Genomic DNA, 26,254 nt, shown 5'->3' on the forward strand with positions numbered 1-26,254 from the left:
ATGAAATCAGGCCTTGCCCAAAGTCCTTTAAAAGCAACTTCTGTCTACTCCGACATAATCCTGATGTTGCAAAGATACAAAGTGGTGGCTCATTCCTTTGTTAATATAATCTCATTTGTTGTATTTATATACCTCTTATAGCCTAAGTGGTTTACATTCAGGTACTCAACTTAGAAGGCTACAAAACATAAGGTAATTCTAGATAAAAAGCAGATCCAATTGGTTTGCTCAATTGTAATGCAGCTGTATTAAAATCAGTTGATCCGCTTCACTTCCAAACTAGGTGGCAGATATCCCAATCAATTCAGCATGACACTATACACACACTTCATAATTGTTTTATTATCGTCACCTTACAACTCTTTAATAGGAGACAAAAAAGTACTGCCAAATACTTATTTGGTGGTCTTCTTTTCAGTTTTCAGTTTCAGCTGTAAAAAAAAAAAAAAAAAGGGATAAATGTTAATTTACATTAAGCCTACACAATCTTATACTAAACCACTCTCCCTTGTACATTCAAAAGCTTACAAGAGTCTCATCAAAACTTCCTGGATGCCATTCATCTACAGCAATGGTTCTCAAAGCAGTCTAAGGAGCATGCCCAGTCAGTTCTGGATTCGACAATAAATATGAACTGTATCTGAATTCAAGAAAGCGAGGGACAGGTATGCTTGAAATCCACACGTTAACAGAACTGGGGACCGCGCGCCTCCACCGGCGGAAAGGCACTCGCACATGCACGGTGCGGCCTAACTAGAACTTTCTAAGTTCTTAGAGTGCAATCACTCTAAAATTGTCCGTATTGGGGCTCCGTCGGTGCCGTCACCCATCAGTTAAGAATATGCTGCCTGCTTGTCCTGGGATAATGCTTGAAATCCACACGTTAACAGAACTGGCTAACAGCACCTGTTGCCCTTGAAAAGTACAATTAGTTGCTGCTTTTCTAAGATGCATCCAGTACAGTCAATAGTATGTTTGGGAATGGAACAATTTCTCAACTCACTACTGCTAACAATTCTCCAAGTATCAACATGCACTAGAAGCACCATATGCAGATATTTTTCATGCCAACTGAGGTTAATTCTGAACACTGGGCTACAGAACTGCTATTTGGCATGAAGGTGACAGAAGTGCTGTACTCACGTTCTGAGCCTGACGCAGGATAGCACGGCGACGGACAGTCTTGGCATATGGGTTCAGTTTCAACATAACCCGCAAGTTCTTCAGTGGGTTCTTCTTTAGAACTCTACGTCGAATCTTCTTGCTGTTTTTAATGTAAGCATATGTTGGATTATGTGCATGTTTAAAATCAATAACCTCAATATAATATGGAGAAATTAGGTTCTTACCTGCTAATTTACTTTCTTTTAGCTTCTCCAGACCAGTAGAGGTTAACTTTACGAATGGGTATATATCTAATCATGACCAGCAGGTGGAGACTGAAAACAAAACTTTGGGACAGTATATCCTAGCCCCTCCTCTCTATTTCCCTCAGTCTGCCGAATAGCCAAGCAGAACCAAGAACTGGAAAACAACAGAGAGAAAAAACAATACTCCGAAAGGAGTAACAAATAACATACCCAAAAATGCTGTTGGAAAATGCAGAGGAGAAATTCCCGAAGGAAGAAGGTCCCCACAGCTCGCCAGCTAAGCCAGCCGAGCCACAGCCGCTGTTCTTCAATTCTCCCCGGCCCTAGAAAAATACTAGAACCCGCAGCAAAAACCAAAAAACTGCCCGCGCAACAGCCCCAACAACAACAACAACAGACAGGGTGGGGACCTCTACTGGTCTGGAGAAGCTAAAAGAAAGTAAATTAGCAGGTAAGAACCTAATTTCTCCTTCTTTAGCACTCTCCAGACCAGTAGAGGTTAACTTTACGAATGGGACGTACCAAAGCAGTCCCTCTCACGGGCGGGACCCCCGAAGGGCCGATACCAGAACACGCTCACCGAACACCGCGTCCCGACGCGCCTGAACATCTACCCGATAATGCCGAACAAATGAATGCAAGGAGGACCAAACCGCAGCCTTACAAATATCCACCGGAGGCACGAGCGACAACTCAGCCCAAGAAGCTGCCTGACCCCTAGTGGAATGAGCCTTGAGAAACTCCGGAACCGGCTTCTGACTCAGAAGATAAGCGGAAGCAATCGTCTCCTTGATCCAGCGCGCAATAGTAGCCTTAGAAGCGCCAGCCCCCCCGACGAGGACCCGCCAGAAGCACAAAGAGATGATCGGAGCTCCGAAAATCCCGGGTCCGCTGCACATAAGCATGGAGGACCCGACCGACATCCAACTTGCGCAGCTGTCGTTGCTCAGAAGAACCCTCCCGACTACCCAAGACCGGGAGGACCACCGATTGATTGACATGAAAAGGAGAAACTACCTTCGGCAGAAAGGAAGGAACAGGCCGCAAAACAACCCGCTCCTTCGAAAACTCCAGGAAGGGAGCCCTACAAGAGAAAGCCTGTAGCTCAGACACCCGTCTAGCGGAAGTAATGGCCACCAAAAAGACCGACTTCAGCGTAAGGTCCTTCAACGAACAGCCATCCAACGGCTCGAAAGGAGGGCGCACTAGAACAGAGAGAACCAGATTGAGATCCCAAGAGGGAATCGAGGGCCTTATGGGAGGCCTGATCAACTTGGCCGCCCTAAGAAAGCGAATCACATCAGGAATGGCTGACAAACGCTGACCTGTCACCAGCCCCCGAAAAGCCGACAGGGCCGCCAGATGAACCCGGAGAGAAGACCAGGCCAGGCCCCTATCCAGGCCATCCTGCAAAAACTCTAGAATGTTAGGCAGAGAAGCGCGAAAAGAGACCACTCCCCGCGCTCGGCACCATTCCTCAAAAAGACGCCAAACCCGTACATAAGCCCGAGAGGTAGAAAGCCTCCGGGACCCCAAAAGTGTAGAGATCACCTTGTCGGAATATCCCTTCTTACTCAGGCGGCCCCTTTCAAGAGCCAAGCCGTAAGACAAAAGGGAGACGGGTCGAACATGGGAATGGGACCCTGCGTCAGAAGATCGCACCCGAGAGGCAGAGGAAGAGGATCCGCCACCAGATGCCTCACCAGATCCGCATACCACGGACGACGAGGCCAATCCGGAGCCACCAAAACCACCAGCCCCGGATGGCGAACAATGCGAAGCAGTACTCTGCCCACTAATGGCCAAGGAGGGAACACATACAACAGCCCCTCCGTTGGCCACGGTTGGACCAGAGCATCCAGACCCTCGGCCAGACCGTCCCTGCGACGACTGAAGAAGCGGGGTACTTTGGCGTTGCCACTTGTAGCCATCAGATCCATCAGGGGCTGCCCCCAAGCACGCACTATCAACTGAAACGCCTCGGCGCCGAGACACCACTCTCCCGGATCCAAGAAGTGACGACTGAGGAAGTCCGCCTGAACGTTTTCTACCCCGGCAATGTGAGAGGCCGAGAGGTCCAGAAGATGCGACTCCGCCCAAACCATGAGCCGAGCCGCTTCCTGCGCCACCAGAGTGCTCTTGGTGCCCCCCTGACGATTGACATAAGCCACCGCCGTGGCATTGTCCGACAGGACTCTGACCGACTTGCCCAACAAAAGGGAGTGGAAGGCCAACAGCGCCAGCCGGACCGCCCTGGTCTCCAACACGTTGATCGACCAGGAGGCCTCCTCCGTGGACCAGGTTCCCTGAGCTGAGTGACCCAGGCACTGGGCCCCCCAACCCAGGAGACTCGCATCCGTAAGGAGCACCGTCCACCGCGGAAGATCCAGACCCACCCCCTGAACTAGGTGAGGGGTCCGGAGCCACCAACGCAGACTGCAGCGCGCCAAGCCTCGCAGGGGAACCGGAACATCCATCCCGTGCCTCTGGGGAGACCACCTCCGGAGCAGAGCATACTGGAGAGGACGCATGTGGGCCCGCGCCCACCTCACCACGTCCAGGGACGCCGCCATCGACCCCAGGACCTGGAGGAAATCTCGCGCCCGAGGACACCGGGACGCCAAAAGCAGGCGAATCTGAGATTGCAATTTGCTCACCCGGGCCTCTGGGAGGAAGACCTTCCCCAAGGAGGTGTCGAATAGCACCCCGAGGTACTCCAGACGCTGAGCCGGAACCAACCGACTCTTGGAAAGGTTGACCACCCAGCCCAGCGACCGGAGAAACTCCACCACCCGAGCCGTAACCCGGGAGCTTTCCTGCAACGACTTGGCCCGAATTAACCAGTCGTCCAGGTAGGGGTGTACCAGGATGCCCTCCGACCGCAAGGCTGCCGCGACGACCACCATCACCTTGGTGAACGTCCGGGGAGCCGTGGCCAGCCCAAAGGGAAGCGCACAGAACTGATAGTGCCGACCCAAGATCGCAAAGCGCAGGAAACGCTGATGAGAGGCCCGAATGGGAACATGCAAGTAGGCCTCCGTCAGATCGAGAGAAGTGAGAAACTCCCCCGGCTGAACCGCCAGAATGACCGACCGCAGCGTTTCCATACGGAAAGAGGGAACCTTGAGAGCCCTGTTGACCCCTTTCAAATCGAGGATGGGCCGAAAAGTCCCCTCCTTCTTGGGCACCACAAAGTAAATGGAGTACCTGCCCGTGCCCCACTCCGGGGGGGGCACTGGAACAACTGCCCTGAGATCTAGCAAGCGCTGAAGGGTCTGGCGAAACGCCAGCGTCTTCCCAGGAGTCTGACATGGAGAAGCGAGGAAAAAATCCGGCAGAGAGCGGGCGAACTCCAGGGCATAACCGTCCCGCACCACCTCCAGGACCCACTGATCGGACGTGATCTCGGCCCATTTGGGAAAAAAGTCGCGCAGCCGGGCCCCCACCGGAACCAAGGGGGGCGCCGGCAAGGCGTCATTGTGCAGGACGGGAAGCGGGGGAACCGGCGGAGGGATTCCCTGCCCCCCGACGGGCCCCCCGAAAGGGCTGCATGCGCTGGAAGAACCGACCCCGGGAAAACCCCGGAGACTGGAAAGAAGCAGCCCCACGCCCAGGGCGATACTTGCGAAATTCCCGCAAACGCCCCCGGGCCGCACCACCCCGAGACGCCGGGCGGGCACGGTCCTCCGGCAAACGGGGAACTTTCGAGTCCGACAGAGTCTGAATCAACTTATCCAAGTCCTCTCCAAATAAAAACGACCCCCGAAAGGGAAATTTAGTAAGCTTAGCTTTGGACGCAGCATCCGCCGCCCAAGCGCGCAGCCACAACACACGCCTTGCGGCCACGCCAAAAGCCAGAGACTTAGCCGAGATCTGCACCAAGTCATACAGAGCATCAGAGAGGAATGAGGCAGCCATCTCAATCTTCGCCACCTCCTGATCCACCAGAGACCAGTCATCAGACTCTCGATCCAAGACCCGCTCCGCCCACCGAAACACGGCGCGAGCGACCAGTCCCCCACAAATAGCCGCCTGGACCCCAAAGGCAGAGACTTGAAAATTTTGCTTAAGGATGTTCTCCAATTTGCGCTCCTCAGAGTCCCGCAAGGCAGAACCGCCCTCAACAGGCACGGTATGCCGCTTGGAAATAGCCGAGACCACCGCATCCACGACTGGCGAAGCTAACGTAGCCCGATCCCCTTCAGGAATGGGATACAGGCGAGCCATGCTGCGCGCCAGCCGAAACGGCGTCTCCGGCGTTTTCCACTGCTCAAGAATAATATCCCGAATATCCTGATGCATAGGAAAAGAGCGGGAAACGGAACGGATCCCTCGTAACAGAGGGTCCCCCACATGCGGAGTCTCCGGCGGCGCGTCCTCAAAACGCAAAACCGAAGAAACCTGTTGAATAAGGTCAGGCAGCTCATCTCTCTGAAAAAGGCGCACCACGGACGCCTCGTCACTGGAGAACGGGAAACCCGACAACCCGCCGCCAGCTTCCGTCCCCTCCAGAGGGTCCTGGAATTCCTCAGAAGGGTCCAGGTCCTCCTCCAGACCGACACGTTCCTCCGACCACAAATCCTCGTCCCACGACACCCGCGGACGCTTGGACAAGAGAGGCGGCGGAGGGGACGTCATGTCAGACGAGAGAGGCAAAGCCGCAGGGAGCGCGGAGGAAATCCCACCCCCCGAAACCCCCTGGGCGCAACCGGGACCCCCAGCCGCCTGAAAATAGGCTTTGCATAAAGAAAAGAAAAAATCAGGGGAAAAACCCCCCGAGGGTCCCAAGGGACTCCCTGCCACAGCAGGGGACCCAGCAGAAACCTGCCCCTGCTTAGACAAAACAGGGGGAAGGTCACCTGAGGTGGAAGACAAAATGGAGGGGCCAGACAGAGAAGATGGCGTCTTTCCCGCCAAAACAGCTCCCTCCATAGCCTGCAGCGGCTGAGAGACCTGAAAAGTCTCAGCCGCTAAAGCAGGCAAGCCGGCATCAGCTGTCAAAATATCAGCTGAGAGGGAATCCTCTAAAACCCGACCGTCGGCGGCTCGGGGAATCCCTCCGTGGGCGGACGGAGAAGACCGGGCTTCTCCACCGTTCCCTGCCGACTCGCGAGGCACCATCGGCGGGGAGCTCTGGGCGCCTGCAGCCGCTGCCGACGGAGCTCCTCCACCGCACCGGCCTGAACACCGCTTGCACAGGCCGGCCGCGAGTGCCTCGCGTCTGGAGCACAATGAGCACTTTTTCCCTTTAGAAGTGCTCATTGCTCCATACGCGACCTAGCTGTAAAAAAGTGCCGGTTAGATGAAAAATACAGTAAAATACAGTGTTCTTAAAGGGATACAACCCTCCAGACCAGCACTACCTCAGGATTTTTTTTTTTTTTTTTTACAGAACAGACTCCACAGGCTCTCTAAGCAATATGCCTTGCTTGATTTAGGGGGCAAGGCTTACTGCTGAGGCTCCTCTAAAAAAATATGGGGAGGTGGAGGAAGTGGGGGGAGGGACCCCGCTCGAGACCCGCCGGGTTTGACACCCCCGAGGTCGGACGAACCCCCAAACAGAGTCCGTCCAAGCTCCGTCCGGCCAAAAACAGGGACAATAAACCCCCTAAACAAATTCCAACAGCCCTACCAAGGGAGATGGGTACAGATCACATCAACACCTGCTGGAGACTGAAAGAAGACTGAGGGAAATAGAGAGGAGGGGCTAGGATATACTGTCCCAAAGTTTTGTTTTCAGTCTCCACCTGCTGGTCATGATTAGATATATACCCATTCGTAAAGTTAACCTCTACTGGTCTGGAGAGTGCTAAAGAAATTGTTTATTGTTCCTCAGAGATGATCCCCAAGTGTTATTACTTGAGAATCCAAACTGGAAAATGCAATCTTTTAGGTGCAGTAAATCTACCAGATTGGCCTTTTGGTACCATTAAAATGTTAAAGCTTGAAAGATCTCCAATTAGTTGTCAACACCTTGTATTTTATGGTCTCTTCACACATACAGCTCCATACTCCTGCAGGAACTCTGCACTACTACACAGAATATATGCGGTAGACACCATCTGTCATCTCCCGCACTCCTGGTCCTGCTCCTAACCCAACAACCCCCTCTCTCCCCTTCCCCCAATCAGGTCTGGTCCCCGATCAGACCCACTCCCTCTTCGAGCTGGTTTCTCTTACACGTGGGACCTCCCAAAGCAGCAGCAGTGGTCGGCCAGCAAAGGCAGTGCTGTAAACAAGCTGCTTGCAAGGTGGGAGAGAGGGTTGTTGGGTCAGGAGCAGGATGGCAGGGAGATGCAGTGTGTGGGGGGGGTGTCACAGCGAGAGGGCAGATCTGCAGAAGGGGGAGGGGACAAGGGTCCTGGACCTACAGGGTGGAGGGGAAAGGAGACAGATGCTGGACTCATAAAGGGGGTGGGGGGAGTGACCCAGACCAGATAGAAAAGTGGGAAGGGAGAAAGATGCTGGACTCATAAAGGGGGTAGGGGGGGAGTGACCCAGACCAGATAGAAAAGTGGGAAGGGAGAAAGATGCTGCACCCATAAGGGGTGGTAGGGGGTGTGACCCAGACCAGATAGAAAAGTGGGAAGAGAGAAAGATGCAAGAGGTGAGGGGACATGGATGCTGGACCTACAAGTGGGGGTAGAGGGAATGGTAAAGATGAGAGTGACAAACCAGAAAGGGATGGTAGGGAGGAAGGAAGAGATCCTTGACCATGGATAGAGGGAGACAAGGGGGAGAGGGGGAAGAGATTCTTAGCCTGTGACAAGAGGGAGGGAAAGTTGCCACACCATTGCGGGAGAGCAGGGAGGGGATTCAGGGTGTAAGTGAGAGATGGGATTTAGAGGGGGACAAAACTGTAGTTGGAGTGAGAGAAGGAACAGAGGAAGCTGAAATACCTGAGAAAGGAAAAAGAAGTTCAGGCCTTAGGATAAGGGAAGTCTATACAAAAGACACTACAAATAAACTTTGCAGACTTTTGAAATATTGTACACAGAATTTTCAATTATTTTGTGCAGAATTCCGCCAGTGGCACTTGCCTTCAAATGCCATACACCAGGCTAAGACTTACTTTGGAGCACGCAAAGCTTTCTGGATCTCTTGACTTTTCAAGATTCTACTAAGGTCGGTGTTTGTCATCTTGTGCATAGGAAGGCTAGAATACAAAAATGAATTTTCAGACATAATTATCCAACTCCTCAATAACTGATCCCTTGAGCTGTTAATCACTAGCTTTCACCTCTGTTAAGTTCAATCAATCTGTACCATCTTTTAATCTCTGTAAACCACATAGAACTTTACAGTCCTGCAGTATATAAACTGTTATTATTATTAACTCAAAACTGAAGTGCTGCAATGGACAGACCAGAGTTTGAGGCACAGCCCAAAACATTTCTTGCTTGTACTTCAATGGAAACCAAAGCCCTTACTTGTATTTGGATTTTAGGGTGGCAGCTTTGCGCCAGGTGCCATACAAATCATCCAGTTTGCGGAAGGCACCTTCTGTCCAGATACAGAAACGTCCAACATGCCCTCCAGGAGCCAATCTCAAGAGATTAAGTTTGTTTACATTAAGAAGAGTGATGCCTAAAAGGAAAAAAAATATATATCACAGTACTATTACGAAATCTTCCTTTTGCAGATGCATCTTTCGTCTATCCCATTGCATGAACAAAACGCATAGGTGTAGAGTACAGGGGAGCCAGCAGCTGGGTATTGGATGGATCCATGGTGATAGCTAGCCCTTTACTCAAACACTGGGTAAAGCTGGATAATGGAGAGGACTTGCAGATACCTAGCTGAAAGTAGGCAACATGTACCCCACTCCCCATAGATATTCACATTTCAGCAGAGAATGGTGGGACTATGCAATCAATTATTCATGGAAATACCAACTGAACAACTCAACGCCATTCACAGAGAAGCTCAGACTTCAATTCTCAACCACTGCCTTATCTGGTTCATAGTCTAAAGCGCGCGAGGACAAAGGCGTGCCGACAACTGAGCGCAGGACTTCATCACGCCGAAGAAAAAACGTATTTTAAAGGGCTCCGACGGGGGATGTTGGTGGGGAACCCCCCCACTTTACTTAATTTAGATCGCGTTGGGGGGGCGTTGTAAACCCCTCATACTGGAAACTTAACTTTTTCCCTGTTTTTTAGGGAAAAAGTTAAGTTTTAAGTATAATGTGGGGGTTACACAACCCACACATGGCAGTGTGAGGCAGTGCAATTCCTATTAAGTAGAGTGGGGGGGTTCCCCACCACACCCCCCCCATCAGAGCCTTTTAAAATACGGGTTTTCTTTGGCGTGATTAAGCCCTGCGCTCAGTTGTCCGTGCGCCTTTCTCCTTGCGCGCTTTTGACCCGTCACTGCCTTATCTCACTATACACAGCCTAAGTATTCTCACTACAGGAAATTAAACATACTGAAATGGACATGAGATTGAAAGGCAAACCAGACCAATGACGTGGAAATGACCATGCCATTCACTGCAGTAAGATTACCTGGAATATTTCTGAAAGCCTTGATGATACCATTGTTCTCATTGTATATGATGCAAGGCCCCCTGCGCTGAATGCGACGGCGATTTCTCATTTTACCCTTACCAGCACGCATGCGCTGAGAGGCATAGACCTAAAAAACACATTGTGAAAACTGACATGGTTTACCTATTAGTTTTCTTTATACTAGACCAATCCAGAACGGCTAGTGAAATCCTGCAAGTTACAAGGCATAGTGCTACCCATCACCTCAGTTTTAAAGTTAACCCCCACCCCCAAAAAAAAAAAAAATTATACAAACAAATTTCTCTAAGGGTTACCCCAAGAGAAGAGGAGATCCAGATACTACATATGTCCAACAGGGAAACCACTAAAGAAGAGACAATTGCATTCACATATTAAAATAAATTTTGAACAATCAGAACCAGCATCAACATATAAAACAAATTAGGAGGAATTTAATTTGAGTACAACTCAACTGATCCAGTAGGATTCAGGGAATTTCAGTATTCCATTTGTTATGGAATGGTTAGAGCACCCCATTAAACTATGAACAATGTCCTATTATGGATTAAGAACTGGTTAAAAGATAGAAAATGCGAGTAAGATTAAAAGGTGAATATTCTCAATCAAGATCTTAATATATCAATAATCTAGAGATGGGACTAACAAGCGACTAAATTTACTGATGACACAGAGCTTTTGTACAATCCCACTCTATTCCTAGACCAGTGGGTTATTTTTTCCATATTCACCAGAGCTAGTCCAAGAATTGTGTGGAATTACAAGAAAATATTAGCAACAGTAAGAACCTAATTACCTCCTATATGCCTTTTAAAAATCCAAATACACAATATCAACCGGTTCACCTTTATCCATGTTTCACTCCTTTGAATACAGTAGATTGGTGAGGCAAGATTTCCCTTGACTAAATCTATTTTGGCTTTGTCTCAATGTTGCTACTATTTGGGTTTGTTACCAGGTACTTGTGACCTGGATTGGCCACCATGAAGATAGTATATGGGGTTAGATGGACTATTGGTCTGACCCAGTAAGGCTATTCTTATGTTATCCATTCTTATGTATATGCTCTGTAATTTTATTTGCAGTTTTTAGTACACTCCTTAACAGCTAAGGAGAAATTAGGTTCTTACCTGCTAATTTTCTCTTTTTTAGTCCCTCCAGACCGGCACAGAATGGATGGCTTTACGCTCCTCTGCCAGCAGGTGGAGACAGACACTGACTTTTGGCTAAAGTAGAAGTGGGCTATGCAGTCCCATCTACAATCAGTCTGACGAATAGCCAAGCAGAAACTAACTGGACTTGGCCGAAGCCCGCAATAGATCATACATGGCATCAGAAAGATAAGAAGCACCAAGCTCAATGTTAGCCACCTCTTGATCCACTAAGGACCAGTCGACTCAGGGTCCAGGACCTGCCCAAACCACCAGAAACATGCCCGGCCTACAAGACCGCCACATCAAAATTGTTAGAGAGCCTCCATCTTACAGTCCTGAGGGTCTTTCAGGGCCAAACCACCCTCAACTGGCACTGTACATCTTCGAGCGGAGACCACAGCATCAATTACAGGAGACTTTAAAGTATCTCTCTATCCCCATCAGGAATGGAGTAGAGTCTGGCCATGGACCGTTCCAAGCAAAAGAGCATCCGGAATCTTCCACTGAGCATACACCACATCCCGAATATCCAGCGCATGATGCCAACCGGATCACTCGCAGAGGCTCCACAGCTTCGTCCTCAAAGCGTAAAACCAAAGACACCTGAAGAATAAGCTCTTACAGCTCATCCTGGTGAAAAATGCACACAGTTAATGCATCCTTGCCAACCAACGCCTCCAAAAATCCTCCACATCAGACCCCCCTTAGAGGATTCTGGAGTCTCACCCCAAGATCCAACTCCTCATCCAGAGAAACTAGATCTGCCATAAAATATGCTTGTCCCAAACCACTTGTGGCTACTTGGATGATGGCAGCAGGAGCCTGAACCGGAGCAGCAGGTAAAAAAACCCCTAGAAGGCCCAGAGTTCCCCGGGACAGATGCAGGAACCCCAGCTGCCTGTAAATAAGTCTTGTTCATGGCTAACACAAAATCAGCCTCAGAGATGGAGCCTACGCACAGTCAACGACTGGATTGATCAGCGTAGTTGCCACGCTCCTTGCTCCAATCAGAGTTGCAGGGGTTAATGAGGCTGTCACATTTTGAACTTTTATCTGAAATTAGTTGACAGGACAACACAGTGTAATAAGTTTGTAGTATTTTTAGATTTTTGTTTGGTCGTTTAAGGATAATTCTGACAAGATTTTTTCTTGTATGTAGTAATTTTGAAATGCCTACAACTCGGCCCTGAAGCAGCGGTTGCAGACATTCCCATGAAACGTTGGCCTCTTTGAAGTGGCATTTCCTGAGACCAAACACTGTGCTAAGCTAAGTGTGAAATTTAAATGGCGTTAAAGTCACTTTTTTCAGTCAAATAAGAGTTGTGCATGTATAAGTGTGTTAGTATGAAGCTATCTAATGAATATAGGTAATAAGAAGAAAAGAAAAATTTAAAAAATCTAAAAAAAATAGATACTTTTAGAAGTTAAGATTTTATGGTAAATTAACATTTAAATATTAATCACTTATTTAATGTGAGCGGGTTTTTGGTGGCTTGCATTAGGATAAAACCCACTTGTTCAGAATGACACCTATTGCACTAGAAAATTTATCAAGGTTTATTAAGAACATAAGAATAGCCTTACTCGGTCCATCTAGCCTAGTATCCCGTCTTCACTGAGGCCAATCCAAGTACTTGGCATAAACTCAAATAGTAGCATTCCATGCTACCGACCCAAGTCTGTCTCAACAGCAGACTATGGACTTCTCCTCCAGGAGCTTGTCCAAACCTTTTTTTAAAGCCATCTAATATATTGCCCAGAAAACACCCGAGCTGTGTACCACAACTAAAGAATATACCAAACAAAACGGTACCAAAGATAAGCAGCTACACCATGTTAGGCAACAGGTTTGTAAGACTTAACAGCATTCAGTATTTTTACAAAGTCCAAATTCTTAAGGAGACCTGGACAGAGAACAAGTCACCTTTTTTATGTCATTCCATGCTTTGAGCTTCTTCAAAAGTAGCACTGCTTCTTTGGTCTTTTTGTAATTCTCTACCTTATCTTCAACCACTAGAGGAACTTCTGGGATCTCTTCAATGCGGTGACCTTAAAAACATGTTAGCAAAACAAGTTATCCAATTGTGCTTATAGCTATACTTTACAAAGTCAGCCCCAATTCTATACCAGAAAACAATGCTAAATGTGTCATTAGGGGAATTTTGTAAGAGAAAAGGGGTAAAGATAGCAAACCACCCCCACCCCACATATGTCAACCATGGAATCATTTGCAGGAGGTAGTGCTTATAAAAGTTCACTCTTCGTACAGTGATCAAACTCAGATTCTCTAAAGTTTATTGTTAGCACTTAATAATTTTATGTATTATCAGAGGAGAAAGTGTCTTGATAATTTTCTCTCTCTTAGTCACAGCAGACAAATCCAGACATATGGGTTAAGTCCGACCACCAGAGCATCAATTTGTGATTGATATAAGATGACATGCTCCTTGATCACCCAGTATTCTTCCGACACACAGTAGAACTATCACGAACAGGACTCTCTCCTCACACAGCTAAATAGTCCCTACAAGAAATGACTCTTGAAGGAACAGAAAGAGGCAACTATGTACAGAGACAGACCTGAAAAAGAACCTCATCTAGCGTAAGGGCAGGGCTCTGGATTCGTCTGCTGTGATTAAGGGAAAGAAAATCGTCAGGTAAGAGTTTCTCCTTCTCTGACTTCAGCAGACAAATTCAAACACGTGGAACGTAGCAAAGCAGTCAACCTGGGTGGAAATTAACGCTGCTGGCAGACAGAATCAAAGTCTCAAGAGGCCTTTGACTGCACCACCACATCCACTCAGTAATGTCCGATTAATGTATGACCCAAAGACCAGCTGGCCACCTAGCAAATGTTTCCCCCAAAAAACTTATTCAACACTGCCTAAGTGCGCCCGGATAACTAAGGGTGATGCCTTTCTTACCAACGTGTAGACTGAAAAAACAGCCTCTTGAAGCCACTAATCACCTTAGATGCCACCAGGCCCTTGAAAGGACCACCAGAAAGTAGGAATAGATGATACGCTGCACATCCCAGGGAGCTGCCAGAGTCTAGTACTTGGTCCCCTGCCCTGCACACAGTGGCATTTAATGTTTCCTTTTATTTGGGGGGGGGGGGTTCTACTCACCAAAATCAAGGTAACTGGGGAAGAAGCCTGTTACTCTGGTTCCCCCCCACAAACTGAAGCCTGGGTTTAAAGGCTCTTTTTTTAAAACCTTTAAGGGACTGCAAGACTGGCTGTCAGTGACCCAGAGATGGAGGATCAGGGTGAGGGAAATTGACCTGGCCCTACCAGGCACCTAGGTAGCCGAACCCCCTGTCTCAACCAAGGGGGAAAACCCCAATGGAAGCTTGACCACACATCAATTCAGGAACATAGGGTAAGTCATCCATCTGCCTGCTGGAGACAGAATACTGGGCGATTAAAGAGCATGCCATCCAGTATCAATGATCACAAATCTCTCTTATCTCTGCCTGCTGCTGGATGGACTTAACACATGTTTGCTGCTGATGAAGCAAGAGATGATCTGATTGGTATATCTGATATACCACCTTTCTGTGATTACAATTAAAGCTATTTTACATTTGTATATACGAGTACTATCATAGGAGGGTTAAGCGACTTGCTCAGTCACAGGAAGCTGCAGCAGAAATCAAATGCAGTCCCCATGGTTCACAGGCCACCGTACCAACCATTAATCTACTCAACGTTCAGCTTGAAAGATAAGGAGAAATTAGGTTCTTACCTGCTAATTTACTTTCTTTTAGCTTCTCCAGACCAGTAGAGGTTAACTTTACGAATGGGTATATATCTAATCATGACCAGCAGGTGGAGACTGAAAACAAAACTTTGGGACAGTATATACTATCCTCCCTTCTCTATTTCCCTCAGTCTGCCGAATAGCCAAGCAGAACCAAGAACTGGAAAACAGGAAGAAAACAATACTCCGAACAGGAGTAACAAATAACATACCCAAATGCTGTTGGAAAATGCAGAGGAGAAATACCCGAAGGAAAATGTCCCCACAGCTCGCCAGCTAAGCCAGCCGAGCCACAGCCGCTGTTCTTTAATTCTCCCCGGCCCTAGAAAAATACTAGAACCCGCAGCAAAAAACAAAAACTGCCCGCGAAAACAGCCCCAACAACAACAACAACAACAGACAGGGTGGGGACCTCTACTGGTCTGGAGAAGCTAAAAGAAAGTAAATTAGCAGGTAAGAACCTAATTTCTCCTTCTTTAGCACTCTCCAGACCAGTAGAGGTTAACTTTACGAATGGGACGTACCAAAGCAGTCCCTCTCACGGGCGGGACCCCCGAAGGGCCGATACCAGAACACGCTCACCGAACACCGCGTCCCGACGCGCCTGAACATCTACCCGATAATGTCTAACAAAAGAATACAAGGAGGACCAAACCGCAGCCTTACAAATATCCACCGGAGGCACGAGCGACGACTCAGCCCAAGAAGCCGCCTGACCCCGAGTGGAAAGAGCCTTGAGAAACTCCGGAACAGGCTGCTGTTTCAGAAGATAAGCGGAAGCAATCGTCTCCTTGATCCAGCGCGCAATAGTAGCCTTAGAAGCGCCAGCTCCCCGACGAGGACCAGCCAGGAGGACAAAGAGATGATCGGACTTCCGGAATTCCTGGGTCCGCTGCACATCAGAGCGAAGGACCCGACCGACATCCAACTTGCGCAGCTGCCGTTGCTCAGAAGAGCCCTCCCGACCACCCAAGACCGGGAGAACCACCGATTGATTGACATGAAAAGGAGAAACAACCTTCGGCAGAAAGGAAGGAACAGGCCGCAAGACGACCCGCTCCCTAGACAACTCCAAGAAGGGAGCCCTACAAGAGAAAGCCTGCAGCTCAGAAATACGCCTAGCAGAAGTAATGGCCACCAAAAAGACCGCCTTCAAAGTAAGGTCCTTCAAAGAACAGTCGTCCAAGGGCTCGAAAGGCGGGCGCACCAAAACAGAGAGAACCAGATTAAGATCCCAAGAGGGAACCGAGGGCCGTAGGGGAGGCCTAAGCAACGTGGCCGCCCGCAGAAACCGAATCACATCAGGAAGAGCCGATAAACGCTGACCTGACACCAACCCTCGAAAGGTCAACAGGGCCGCAAGATGAACCCGGAGAGAAGACCAAGCCAGGCCTCTATCCAGGCCATCCTGCAAGAACTCTAGAATGTTAGGCAGAGAAGCGCGAAAAGAGGTCACTCCCCGCGCCCGACACCATTCCTCAAAGAGACGCCAAACCCGCACATAAGCCCGAGAGGTAGAAAGCCTCCGGGACCCCAACAGTGTAGCGATCACCTTGTCTGAATATCCCTTCTTGCTAAGGCGACCCCTTTCAAGAGCCACGCCGTAAGACAGAAGAGAGACGGGTCGAACATGGGAATGGGACCCTGCATCAGAAGGTCGTCCGAGAGAGGCAGAGGAAGAGGAACCGCCACCAGGTGCCTCACCAGATCCGCATACCACGGACGTCGAGGCCAATCCGGAGCCACCAGCACCACCAAACCCGGATGGTGAACAATGCGAAGAAGCACTCTGCCCACCAGCGGCCAAGGAGGGAACACATACAACAGCCCCTCCGTTGGCCACGGCTGGACCAGAGCATCCAGACCCTCGGCCAGCCCTTCCCTGCGACGACTGAAGAAGCGGGGCACTTTGGCGTTGCCACTCGTGGCCATCAGGTCCATCAGGGGCTGCCCCCAATCTTGCACTATCAACCGAAACGCTCCGGCGCCGAGAAACCACTCTCCTGGATCCAGGAAGTGACGACTGAGGAAGTCTGCCTGAACATTTTCTACCCCGGCTATATGAGAAGCCGAGAGGTCCAGAAGATGGGACTCCGCCCAAACCATGAGCCGAGCCGCCTCCTGCGCCACAGGAGTGCTCTTGGTGCCCCCCTGACGATTGACATAAGCCACCGCCGTGGCATTGTCCGACAGGACTCTGACCGACTTGCCCAGCAAAAGGGAGTGGAAAGCTAACAGCGCCAGCCTGACCGCTCTGGTCTCCAACCCGTTGATCGACCAGGAGGCCTCCTCCGCGGACCAGGTGCCCCGAGCTGAGTGGCCCATAAACTGAGCCCCCCAACCGAGGAGACTCGCATCCGTAAGGAGCACCGTCCACTGCGGGAGATCCAGACCCACCCCCTGAACCAGGTGAGGGGTCCGGAGCCACCAGCGCAGACTGCAGCGCGCCAAGCCTCGCAGGGGAACCGGAACATCCAAATCTTGCCTCCGGGGAGACCACCTCCGGAGCAGAGCATACTGAAGAGGACGCATGTGGGCCCGCGCCCACCTCACCACGTCCAGGGACGCCGCCATTGACCCCAGGACTTGGAGGAAATCTCGCGCCCGAGGACCCCGGGACGCCAAAAGCAGGCGAATCTGAGATTGCAATTTGCTCACCCGGGCCTCTGGAAGGAAGACCTTCCCCAAGGAGATGTCGAACATAACCCCAAGGCACTCCAGACGCTGAGCCGGGACCAACCGACTCTTGGAAAGGTTGACCACCCAGCCCAGCGACCGGAGAAACTCCACCACCCGAGCCGTAACCCGGGAGCTCTCCTGCAACGACTTTGCCCGAATCAACCAGTCGTCCAGGTAGGGGAGAACCAGGATGCCCACCGACCGCAAGGCTGCCGCGACGACCACCATTACCGTGGTGAACGTCCGAGGAGCCGTGGCCAGACCAAAGGGAAGCGCACAGAACTGAAAGTGCCGCCCCAAGATCGCAAAGCGAAGGAAGTGCTGATGAGAGGCCCGAATTGGAACCTGCAAGTAGGCCTCCGTCAGATCGAGAGACATCCAGGATGGGCCGAAAGGTCCCCTCCTTTATGGCCACCACAAAGTAAATGGAGTACCTGCCGGTGCCCCACTCCGTAGGGGACACCGGCACCACTGCCTCGAGATCTAGCAAACGCTGAAGGGTCTGACGAAAAGCCTGCGTCTTCCATGGAGTCTGACATGGAGAAGCGAGGAAAAGGTCCGGCAGAGAGCGGGTAAACTGCAGAGCGTAACCGTCCCGCACCACCTCAAGGACCCACTGATCGGACGCGATCTCGGCCCATTTGGGGAAAAATTTGCGCAGCCGGGCCCCCACCGGAACCAAAGGGGGCGCCGGCAAGGAGTCATTGCGCAGGACGGGAAGCGGGGGAACCGGCGGAGGGATTCCCTGCCCCCCGACGGGCCCCCCGAAAGGGCTGCATGCGCTGGAAGAACCGACCCCGGGAAAAACCCTGAGCCGGGAAAGAAGCAGCCCCACGCCCCGGGCGATACTTGCGAAATTCCCGCAAACGCCCCCGGGCAGCCCCACACCTAGACGCAGGGCGGGCACGGTCCTCAGGCAGACGGGGCACCTTCGAGTCCGTCAGAGTCTGAATCAACTCATCTAATTCCTCTCCAAACAAAAAGACCCCCTAAAGGGAACTTTAGTAAACTTAGCTTTGGACGCAGAATCCGCCGCCCAAGCGCGCAGCCACAAAATACGCCGCGCGGCCATGCCATAGACTTAGCCGAAATCCGCACCAAGTCATAAAGAGCATCTGAGAGGAACGAGGCAGCCATCGCAATCTTCGCTACCTCCTGATCCACTAGAGACCAGTCATCAGACTCCCGATCCAGGACACGCTCAGCCCACCGAAACACGGCGCGAGCGACTAGCTCCCCACAAACAGCCGCCTGGACCCCAAAGGCAGAGACATCAAAATCACACTTAAGAAGAGTCTCTAACGCACGCGCCTCCGAGACCCTAAGAGCAGAACCGTCCATAACAGGCACGGTATGCCGCTTAGGAAGTGCCGAGACCACCGCGTTCCCCATTGGCGAAATTAAGGTAGCCCTACCTCCCTCCGGGACGGGATACCCAAGAGCCAAGGCGCACACCAAACGAAACTGCGCCCATAGGCCACTGCGCCAACACAAAATCCCGCAAATCCTGACGCACAGGAAAAGAGCGGGAACCAGGACAGACCCCCTGAAGCAGAGGGGCCCCCATACGCGGGGTCTCCAGCGGCGCCACTGCAAAAATGCAGCACCAAGGAGACCTGCTACACAGGTCTAAAAGCTCATCCCTCTGAATAAAAAAGCGCACCACGGACGCATCTGCTCTGGAAGACGGGAAACCCGCCGCCCCGCTGCCAACAGGCGTCCCCTCTAGAGGATCCTGGAAGCCCGCCAAAGCAGCCAGGTCCTCAACCAGGCCAACACGCTCCTCCGCCCACCAATTCGCAATCCAAGCCCCCCCGCGGGCGCTTGGATGAGGGAGGAGGAAGAGGGGACGCCAAACGAAAAGAGGGAGGCAAAGCCATAGGGGGCGCGGAGGGAAACCCCCCCCGAAACCCCCCAGGCGCACGTGGGACCCCCAAAAGTCCGCACAAAGAAAGAAAATAAATTGGGGGCAAAAAACCCCTGGGGGTCCCCAGGGACTCCCTGCCCCAGCAGGGGTCCATGCTGAAACCTGCCCCTGTGTTCGCCATACAGGGGGAAGGTCACCTGAGGTTGCAGACAAAATGGAGGGGCCAGACAAAGAAAATGGCGAAGTTCCCGCCAAAAATGCTCCCTCCATGGCCTGTAGCGGCTGAGAAGACTGAACAGTCCCAGCCGCTAAGACAGGCAAGTCGGCATCAGCTGTCAAAAAATCAGCTGAGAGGGAATCCTTCGGGGAATCCCTCCGTGGGCGGTTGTGGAAGACCGGGCTTCCCCACTGCTCCAAGCCGACTCGCGAGGCACCATCGGCGGGGAGCTCTGGGCGCCTGCAGCCGCTGCCGACGGAGCTCCACCACCTCACCGACCCAAACCGCCGAGTTCAGGCCGGCCGCGAGTGCCTCGCGGCTGGACTAAAATTGTGGCCTACTCCCCCGGAGAAGGGCACAATTGCTCCAGACGCGACCTAGCTATAAAAAAGTGCTGGTTACATGAAAAAATACAGTAAAATACAGTTTTCTTAAAGGGAAACAACCCTTCAGACCAGCACTACCTCAGGATTTTTTTTTTTTTTTTTACAGAACAGACTCCACAGGCTCTCGAAGCAATATGCCTTGCTTGACTTAGGGGGCAAGGCTTACTGCTGAGGCTCCTCTAAAAAAATGTGGGGAGGTGGAGGAAGTGGGGGGAGGGACCCCGCTCGTGACCCGCCGGGTTTGACACCCCCGAGGTCGGACGGACCCCCAAACAGGGCCCGACCAAGCTCCGTCCGGCCAAAAACAGGGACAATAAACCCCTAAACAAATTCCAACAGCCCTACCAAGAGAGATGGGTACAGATCACTCAACACCTGCTGGAGACTGAAAGAAGACTGAGGGAAATAGAGAAGGGAGGATAGTATATACTGTCCCAAAGTTTTGTTTTCAGTCTCCACCTGCTGGTCATGATTAGATATATACCCATTCGTAAAGTTAACCTCTACTGGTCTGGAGAGTGCTAAAGAATTAAGTTGTGCCACTTTGCAACTTCCATTATCCAAAGTTCCTCTCTGCCACACCTTTTAAAGTAAGGCTCCAATATCTACTCAAATAGAGTTAATGTACAAATTTTCAGCTGGGTTGATCATCAGACCCGTTACCGTTTCCAATAGTGGTCCATCCAGATCACAAGCATCTCTCATTATGCCAAAAGTTAGAATCCACAATGCTTTTTCCAAGAATGAGCAGTAGCTTTTCCCTGAGCCCCCCCCCCCCAAACAGTGTATGGACTTTTCCTCCAGAACTTAATAAAAAGCCAGCTACAACCCTTGGTAAATACCAGAGCTTGATTACGCTTCGAGTGAAAAAGCATTTTCTTCAGTTTGTTTTAAATGTACTACTTAGCAGGGCTGTGGAATCGGAGTCGGAGGAAATTTCGGGTACCTGGAGTCGGAGTCAGAAGTACAAAAAACTGAGGAGTCGGAACATTTATCTACCGACTCCATTTTTGAACTTAGCATACCAATCACGAGCGATTCTTTCAGCTATAGCACCCACTATATACACAGCACAAATGTTGCGAGCAGCTTCTGTGGCCTTAGAACCTTGATTAAAAGCAAAAAGAAGGTGGTGTCGAAAATGCTCATTTCTCTCAACTTGACATTCCATTTTAACGATCTGAAAATTAACCAGTGCTGTGGAGTCGGAGGAAATTTCGGGTACCTGGAGTCGGCGTCTAAGTCAGAAGTACAAAAAACTGAGGAGTCAGAACATTTATCTACCGACTCCACAGCCCTGCTACTTAGTAATGTTCATTGCATATCGCACCCCCCCCCCTTTAGCCTCTATTTTACTAGGAGAGGACTCATTCCATCCCCTTTGGATCACCTCTCATTTTAATTGCACTATGTTTAATTGCACACAATGCTTAAGGTGTGGTTGTATCATGGAGCAACAGAAGCATTAGGACAGGAGTTATTCTTTCCCTAACATCCTACTTGTTTTGTCTACCACACAAATGATTTCAACATATTGTTCACAACTGACACTTGGATCCCTTTCCTGGTTGGTGGCTCCTAATATAGAATCTAATATTATGTAGCTATAATTTGATTTCTCTATGTGCATTTGTCCATATAAAATTTCATCTCTCATTTGGATACCAAGTCTCCTAGTCTTGCAAGCTCAAACTTAAAGTTCTTAAATCACAAGAGATTGTATCATCTGCAAGTTAGAAATGGAACAAGTATCAATATAATTTATAAAATGTTCCATCCAGTATACATATCTTTGGGAAGGGGGTATGATCATTCAAACTTAAATAATTTGAAATTGTATAATTGAAGGTGTACCAATAACTTTGTGCTCTAGCATAGAATTCATTTCTTCTAGATAAAGATCAGAACTTCCACTGAAATCATGTGTCTCAGAAACACGGACCAATGAAGTGGAAATCATCATTTCTAGAAAGAATTCTTAAGAACTATACTGAGTAAGTCTCCATCAGCACGATGGCTTTTTGCAAATAAGAGCTGCGAACATGCCATATTTCTGTTAAACTTGCACTTACCCTTGGACATAACCAGTGCTGGGAGGGCTGAAGCTGCCAGGGCAGAGCAAATGGCATAACGCTTCTGGGTTGTGTTCACACGGCGGTGCCAACGCCTCCACGTTTTGGTTGGGGCAAACATGCGACCACCACGACACATCTAAATTTTTTTTTCAGTCAAGAAACATTCTGAAAGTTCAAGGTTATTATTATTTTTTTTTTTTTAAGTGTTGCTCAGACAATAAATTTTCGTCAATCATCTGTACCAGCATAACGACAGCAGGCAACTGTCACCGTGTACAGAGTAGGACGCAAATTACAACATCATAGCAAGCAAAAGTAGCGTAGCATTCATTCCACTAGGAATTCATCACCACACTAGCTGAAAATGTAATGATCAAAATCTAACATAAGTACTCAAGAAAAAGAAAGCAGAGTAGTGTTCCAACAAATAAAAAATGGCTTTTTTCATTAGTGTGTAACTTTCCAGTGTCACAAAAGACTTTTACATTGGTCAGATGGAACACTAGTAGCAAAGGATACATTTCCAAAAGCACCTTGGCCAGAGCGATGAGTACCACCACCTCGCACACGGGGAATACGAGCAACAGCACGCCCAGTGCCCCAGGATTCAGCACTGGTTTGGTGCCCTTAAAAAAAAAAAAGTGTTTCAAATGGTAATTATACAAGTCCAAAATCATCCCCCACACACACACCAATAAAAAGTAAAGATCAGAACTTCCACTAAAATCATGCGTTTCAGAAACACGGACCAATGAAGTGGAAAATCATCATATCTGCACAAAGGTGCACATAGAATTAGCAGAATCTCACAATGGTTACAGACTAGCTACCATGTTGGACTTTCCTGCTTCAACATTTTCCCATAAAGAAGTTGCCTGGCACAATGCAAATTTTTAAATTTCTAGCAATAAATGGGCAAACTAGCCCATTTATCATTTTATCATTCTGATAAAAAAAACCAAACATACATCTGGTTAATAGAAATAAAACCTCCCAAAATGGTCCAATAAAAAGACGTTTTTGTCTTAATATATATTTGACAAGCTTTCAGAGGCAGTTCTTTAGGTCAGTGAATCATGGAAAACATTCCAATGACAATCTTGAGGTAAAAGTGGGGGAGGAGGGAGGAGCGAGAAACAGGAATAAGTAGATGGAATGGGTATCAGAAAATTAAAAGTAGTAGAATATATAATATGTTAAGAAAACTAGGCTATTTTATTTTTAATTATTTATATCCTAAGGGGATCCTAAACAGTTTACATTGAATGGTGATCAGGAACTGTAAGTTTTCCTATCTGTACCAGCGGGATCACAATCTAACTGTAGTCAAGTCTCGACAGGTGTGTGCAAAATATATCATCTTAACTTCAAAGGTCTCACCTTCGTAGATTGTTTTGAAGTTGCCTCTTAGTATTCAGACCTAAAGCCACTGATGCAGTGCCCAGGTTCTGAAAAATGCTCCCCCCCCTCCACACGAGATGTCACCTTTATCAGCTTTGTGGTGCTTCATGAGTTTATTCTCACTTTTAGCATCTATCCTGTCTCCTCGATAAAGCATCCTTCACATGTTCTGCACTGAATATATATAATCTAGGGAAGAGCACATGTGTACAGTGCTGCATAAAATCTGGTAGGCCTAAGTAATAGTTCATACTAAAACAAAACCCAAGACTTAATGGAAACCGTTTTAAGCCATGAACAGATTCTTTTACCACAGCCATAAGGAGAGTAATTTCATGCACCAATTTGAATTTTAGATTTATTCCTCACTTTTCTCCAAGCTCAGTAAGTTCTCTCTTTGCCTAATTTGGCTTACAATCTAGCTGTACTGGAGGCAATGGAAGGTAAGGCTCAAGGACAAAGAGAAGCAGCTCCTCTAATCACTACTGAGCAGAAGCATATGTTATAAAAGGTGAAATTCCTCCTCAAATACCCCTATACACAGCTAAACCTTGGCTAGCTTTTCCTCTCAAGCTTGCACCATCATTCTCATCACATCTATGTGCATATACCCCAAAGTAATTTTATAAGCACTTAAATGCACAAGGGCTTACATTTTGGGGAGGTTTTGTAACTAATTACAAAATTAACTAACACTAAAGCTCAAAGAATCATTGCTTTATGAGTTAAAAGAACTATATTATGTTCTACTCACCTGCTAGTTCACTCACAGCATAGGGCTGCCTGTTATTCTTACGTAAATTTGTGTGAACAAAATTTACAATATCAGGGCGAATGGGAGCCTTGAAGACAGCTGGCAGTGTAACATTTTTGCCTGATGCCTCCCCTTTTTCTGAGTACACCGATATTAAAGGACGCGCACAAGCCTAAAATTAGAACGGATGGAAGTAAATGCACACAATGAATACCAAGGAAGGTGACCAATTTATTCATTTCAGATTGATCATCAGGTGATAGGTATGCTATTTTCGACTACCTTATCAATAAGAACACAGAGGAGAGTGGCTGATAAAGGAAAGCTTGTTCTCAATTGTAATGCAAGTTGTAAGGTGAAATCTAGAGATTAGGGCCCGATTCACTAAAATCAGCAATCGTTGCTAAACCTGTTTCCACAGGTTTAGCAATGATTGCTGCTAACCGAACCGATTCACAAAACAGCCCATTTCCCGATCCGGTCATGCAAATTAGCCAAGCGATTTTGGCTATTTTCCATTTGGTTTTACGATCCTAAAAACCCGACTACTTTTGTAAGGAATTTAGGATGGGTCCAAAGAACCACCTCATGATGAAACAAGTTTCTGAGCCACCATCCACAGTAACATTGAAACATGATGGCAAATGGCCCATCTAGTCTGCCCACCCACAGTAACCATTATTTTTTTCTCTCGCTGAGATCCCATGTGCCTATCCCACGCCTTCTTGAATTCAGTCTGTCTCCACCACTTCTACTGGGAGACTGTTCCATAAACTACCACCCTTTCTGTAAAAAAAGTATTTCCTTTGATTACTCCAGAGTCTATCACCTTTTAACTTCATCCTATGCCCTCTCATCCCATTCAATTGAAAGAGACCTGACCCATGTGCATTTATGTCACGTAGTTAGATCAGTGGTTTCCAACCCTGTCCTGGAGGACCACTAGGCCAATCAGGTTTTCAGGATAACCCTAATGAATATGCACGGAGCAGATTTGCATGCCTCTCACTTCCATTATATGCAAATCTCTCTCATGCATATTCATTAGGGCTAGCCTGAAAACCCAATTGGCCTGGTGGTCCTCCAGGACAATGTCTCTAACATATCTCTCTTCTCCCATCTTTCCTTCAAAGTATACATATTGAGATCTTTGTCTGTCCCTATACCCAGGGGTCTCCAAGTCCCTCCTCGAGGGCCACAATCCAGTCGGGTTTTCAGCATTTCCCCAATGAATATGCATGAGATCTATTTGCATGCACTGCTGTCAATGCATATTCATTGGGGAAATGCGGAAAACCTGACTGGATTGCGGCCCACAAGGAGGGACTTGGAGACCCCTGATTTAAAGCCATTCCATTGGATTTCACAGATTCTGGAAGCTGTAGTTATTCTCCCCATCTTTCCTACTTCAAATTGCAGTTCCTCCCTCTCACGTGGTGCTTTTTAAATATCCTCTGGTGCAGGGTAGGGAACTCCGGTCCTCGAGAGCCGTATTCCAGTCGGATTTTCAGGATTTCCCCAATGAATATGCGTTGAAAGCAGTGCATGCAAATAGATCTCATGCATATTCATTAGGGAAATCCTGAAAACCCGACTGGAATAGGGCTCTCGAGGACCGGAGTTCCCTACCCCTGAACTTTCTATTAGCCGCGCACATGGTCATAAGTTTTACTCAGCTTCTTTTTCTCGTTTCCGAGGCACCATCAGAAAGCGCGGGGCGGCCGGGCGCCCATCCCCCACCGCCAGAGAGAGCGAGGGAGAGGCCGCCGCCGCGCTTAGGAGGGCTCCCTCCTCCTCGACCAGCGCCCCGTCTTTCCCTCACTTCGCCTCCCCCCGGACCCGACCCCTTCGCCGCGCCTCACCATGGCTCGCAGAGGGTCCCTCGGCCCGCTCGAGCTCCACGCTCCTCTCTCGACGGCGGCCGCAGAAGGAAAAGGAAGTGCGCATCACTCCCCGGGAACTATATGTCTCCTGGAGCCCCGTCACCTCGCTCGCCGAACCGGAACGGCCCCGCACGGCAGCGCTCCAGAAAATGCCCGACACGGCTCCCCGATGCTTTCG

At 49.1% G+C, this 26,254-nt stretch overlaps 1 protein-coding gene and 3 non-coding genes across 4 annotated transcripts; all 4 read right to left on the minus strand.

The window, feature by feature from the left end:
- Window positions 1-322: 322 nt before the first annotated feature.
- RPL4 (ribosomal protein L4) lies at window positions 323-26,199 on the minus strand. Its single transcript, XM_033920238.1, has 10 exons — window positions 26,056-26,199; window positions 24,194-24,365; window positions 22,558-22,664; window positions 22,036-22,174; window positions 12,977-13,101; window positions 9,878-10,007; window positions 8,801-8,957; window positions 8,443-8,526; window positions 1,144-1,264; window positions 323-431 (listed from the first exon to the last, which is right to left on the minus strand). The coding sequence occupies exons 1-10, from the start codon at window positions 26,056-26,058 to the stop codon at window positions 396-398; spliced, it is 1,074 nt and encodes a 357-aa protein (XP_033776129.1). The 5' UTR covers window positions 26,059-26,199; the 3' UTR covers window positions 323-395.
- LOC117348720 lies at window positions 21,861-21,931 on the minus strand. The gene has a single exon (XR_004537041.1). It is a non-coding gene; the product is annotated as a small nucleolar RNA SNORD18 (small nucleolar RNA).
- LOC117348722 lies at window positions 22,246-22,346 on the minus strand. The gene has a single exon (XR_004537044.1). It is a non-coding gene; the product is annotated as a small nucleolar RNA SNORD16 (small nucleolar RNA).
- Window positions 22,743-22,814, minus strand: LOC117348721. The gene has a single exon (XR_004537042.1). It is a non-coding gene; the product is annotated as a small nucleolar RNA SNORD18 (small nucleolar RNA).
- Window positions 26,200-26,254: the final 55 nt, after the last annotated feature.

The sequence above is a fragment of the Geotrypetes seraphini genome, chromosome 14 (assembly GCF_902459505.1).
Source record: "Geotrypetes seraphini chromosome 14, aGeoSer1.1, whole genome shotgun sequence".
In the NCBI taxonomy this organism is placed as follows: domain Eukaryota; kingdom Metazoa; phylum Chordata; class Amphibia; order Gymnophiona; family Dermophiidae; genus Geotrypetes; species Geotrypetes seraphini.

Coding starts and splice junctions, on each gene's coding strand:
- RPL4 (XM_033920238.1), bottom strand. Junction 22,175..22,557: donor GCCAAGGTGCTTTTGGAAAT/GTATCCTTTGCT, acceptor AAAAAAATTTAG/ATGTGTCGTGGTGGTCGCAT. Junction 8,527..8,800: donor ACCCTAAAATCCAAATACAA/GTAAGGGCTTTG, acceptor TTTGTATTCTAG/CCTTCCTATGCACAAGATGA.